Here is a 3298-nt window from a genome sequence, read left to right on the forward strand (position 1 = left end):
CAAAAGTTTCATAAATCATAATGCTTGATACAAAGAGTAATCTGGTCCTGCGTCTTGTGTTTGGTATTCTACCTTTCTTCTTTTAATTTATAATAAATTACAGTGCTTTTAGTAATTCATCAATGTTCACTGCATGCTGCCAAAAGCATTTTTTAATTTGAAATGTAGATGGCCTAGTTTTATTTGATCGGATCAATCAAATTTTTTATAATAAAATTAAAATATCAATAATTTAAGCAGAAAAAAGTATGATTTAGAGTCCACCTTGTAAGATATATAAAAATTTATTAGTTTGAATGAGTTCACTAAAAAATGAGGTAATAGACAAAGCCAAGACAGGTCCCTACAGGGTTTGTTGAGAGAGCTATGGGGACAACCGATGTTAGTGTCACACTACTTACTTACTAACTTACTACTATACACTTAGCATTTATGTCATTATCAGTAAGTGGTGGGGACAAAGTGTGGATAAAGGCATGTTCCTTAATTTCGTGCTTATACTATATATTAATCTTAATTGTTATAGATCTGGTTAGGTAGGGACGCACATTGGGACAACATGCACCATCCACAACTACGACTACTACTATATATACACGCACATGAGCTTGAAGGAGACGGCACCCGTCATATGCAAAAACATTCTTGTTCTTATGGCGTTCACTTTGAGAAATTCTCCTCTGCTTCTCTTTCTGTTATTTGTATTTGTGGGTCTTAAAGGTGTCGAGCTAAAAAATGACACTGCTCCCAGGCAAAGCAATAATGCCACTTTCGTAACTAATAACTCTACTCAGGGAAAGCACAACACTAGTTCCGAGAACAAAGTTGTCAAAGGTAGTAGTTGGTATTATAGAGGAAGAGGGGGAGGCAGCGGAGGTGGAGGCGGTGGTGGTGGTGGTGGAGGAGGAGGAGGAGGAGGAGGTGGAGGTGGAGGTGGAGGTGGAGGTGGTTGGGGTGAAGGCGGTGGTGGGAGCTATACATGGGGATGGGGTGGAGGAGGAGGAGGAGGAGGAGGAGGAGGGGGTGGGAGTGGATGGGGATGGGGAGGAGGAGGAGGTGGTGGTGGATGGTGGAAATGGGGTTGTGGAGGGGGACGAACAAGGCATGGTAGCAATAAGCTGAAGAGGAAGGGCATATCTGAAAATAAGAAAGATTATAGGATTGGAGAGTATGCAGAATGCATGGCAAGAACACGATGCCAGGGGATGAGATTGGAGTGCCCTCTTCATTGCGGAGGACCTTGTCTTTATGACTGTCACCATATGTGCAAACCTCACTGTTACCGACCCTAAAATCATCGTCGTCCCTTCTACTTTCTTTTAGTTATTCATTTTCCTTCCTTTTCTGTTAATTTCATGCATGCAACTTTTATATGATCGAATCAATATAATAATCATTCTTCTATATTGAGTTTGTTTAGGTAACTAGTAGAAAGCCTTGTGTTATTTTCAGCATCCTTATTAGATTGTACTTACTAATCATTACTAAAATCATTATTAATCTTTTATACTGCTTGATTCTTTTCCTTCCATTTCATTTCTTAAAAATAGTTGCGAGATGATGACTGAGTCTTAGATATACTAGCTATAAATATTCATGAACGTTTGTTGATGGGCTATGTTTGCTGAATTAATCATGGTATAAATAAAACAGTTCCAACAAAAGTTATTAATGCTTTGGAGATGTAGAGAAGACCAAAATTTCAACTTCAACAAGACCATTAATGTATCATGCTTTTTAATTGCAATGGTAAAAGGAAAATATAAACGTACTGTAATAAATTAGTCATCATATAATACAAATGCAAAGCCTAAACCCCAATAATATACACATGCAAAGCCTTTGCCTTTGCTACTTGTCTGAAAAAGGAGGCAAAGTTTCTTAAAGATATAATATACCTATATACTTACAATGCAATCACATAAATTATGACTCAACAAACTAGACTAACTAAAGTGATGATCCTAATCTTGTCTCTTAGTTCAAGGAGATCAATGGATCAACAATAACTAAGACATACAATCTATCTAACTATATATGTATAGGGGCACTCTAATATGTATGTATATTATAGAAGAGCATTCAAAGTGGTCATATTTTTCTACCATAAAAGTACATGAATCAACTTTTAGTTTGTTATCGTTAACTAGTTTTAATATTTAAGTTTTTAATTTAGGATTTAGTTAAGATTAAAATTTTATAATTTAGAATTTAAAATTTAAAATAAATAAAATATTTTTAAAAAGATTAGTTAATATTAACTGAAAAAAAATTAATTATCTAATATTAGTCTTTTTAATAATTATGGTGGCTATAAGTCTATAACAACTTGGCAAATATAATGTTGACACATGGTCTTTATTTAAACTTTGATCATTACACTAATTAAAAAATTTTAAATATGTTCATTAGAGTAGGCGGTAAAAAAAAAAATTAAAGAATATAGTAGATAAAAGAAAGAAAAAAAATTATCTGTTTATGAATAGTTGAGAAAACCATTTATTTTTTTGAGAATTTTATTATATTATTTTATTTAGTATTAAATTATTAAATACAAATTATTAAGAATAATTTAGGGTGTGTTTAGTTTAGAGTTGAGGAAGAGAGAATCACATTTGAGTCTGTTGAACGATTACTTCTTATGTTTGGTAACATTTTTATACTCTGAATGTGAAAGTGATTTCACCTCTCAGGTTCACGTGAAGCTAAAAGTTGTAACTTGTACGTTTATATTTACGTTAGTTTGTTACCGTTGAAAATTAGATAAAAAATTTATTTCTTTCTGTTGAGTTAGATTGATTTTGGGTTTATAAACAAATGATGACAAACATTTACTGGGTTAAAAGCCCAAGTTGATTTAATGTGTGTGCTAAGTGATGCAGGCCCATTTACATGTTGTTTCAATTCCAGTTAATGTTGCTTCAGCAACCTCATATCTCACAGCTCCAAAGTAACAGCCCATTATTCAATTTTCAACCCAACATGTTGCTAAAAGTATTCTTTAAATGCATAAACTCAAAGTATAAGCCCAAAGCCTTTAAACAAGCACCGATCAGCAAAAAGTGCAAAGGAAGAAGGCTCTGCATTTGCAAAGTGATAAAGGGACATTTGTCTTCATTATGAAAAATGAAAGACAGCTGGAATAAAGATGAAGCACCAACACAGCAAGGATAGGTGTGGCTCTGCCAAAGCAATAATGACACAAGGACATCTCCACTAACCCAAGGACATCAGCAAAGTAACATTCAGATTGTGGGTGAGTAAAACACAAACTTACAAAGAGCAGAAGTAGTAGAGG

General features: G+C 34.0%; 1 protein-coding gene across 1 annotated transcript; it reads left to right on the plus strand.

The window, feature by feature from the left end:
- Positions 1 to 577: 577 nt before the first annotated feature.
- LOC112763659 (uncharacterized) lies at positions 578 to 1507 on the plus strand. Its single transcript, XM_072222196.1, has one exon. The coding sequence runs from the start codon at positions 603 to 605 to the stop codon at positions 1290 to 1292; it is 690 nt and encodes a 229-aa protein (XP_072078297.1). The 5' UTR covers positions 578 to 602; the 3' UTR covers positions 1293 to 1507.
- Positions 1508 to 3298: the final 1791 nt, after the last annotated feature.

The sequence above is a fragment of the Arachis hypogaea genome, chromosome 17 (assembly GCF_003086295.3).
Source record: "Arachis hypogaea cultivar Tifrunner chromosome 17, arahy.Tifrunner.gnm2.J5K5, whole genome shotgun sequence".
Taxonomy (NCBI): domain Eukaryota; kingdom Viridiplantae; phylum Streptophyta; class Magnoliopsida; order Fabales; family Fabaceae; genus Arachis; species Arachis hypogaea.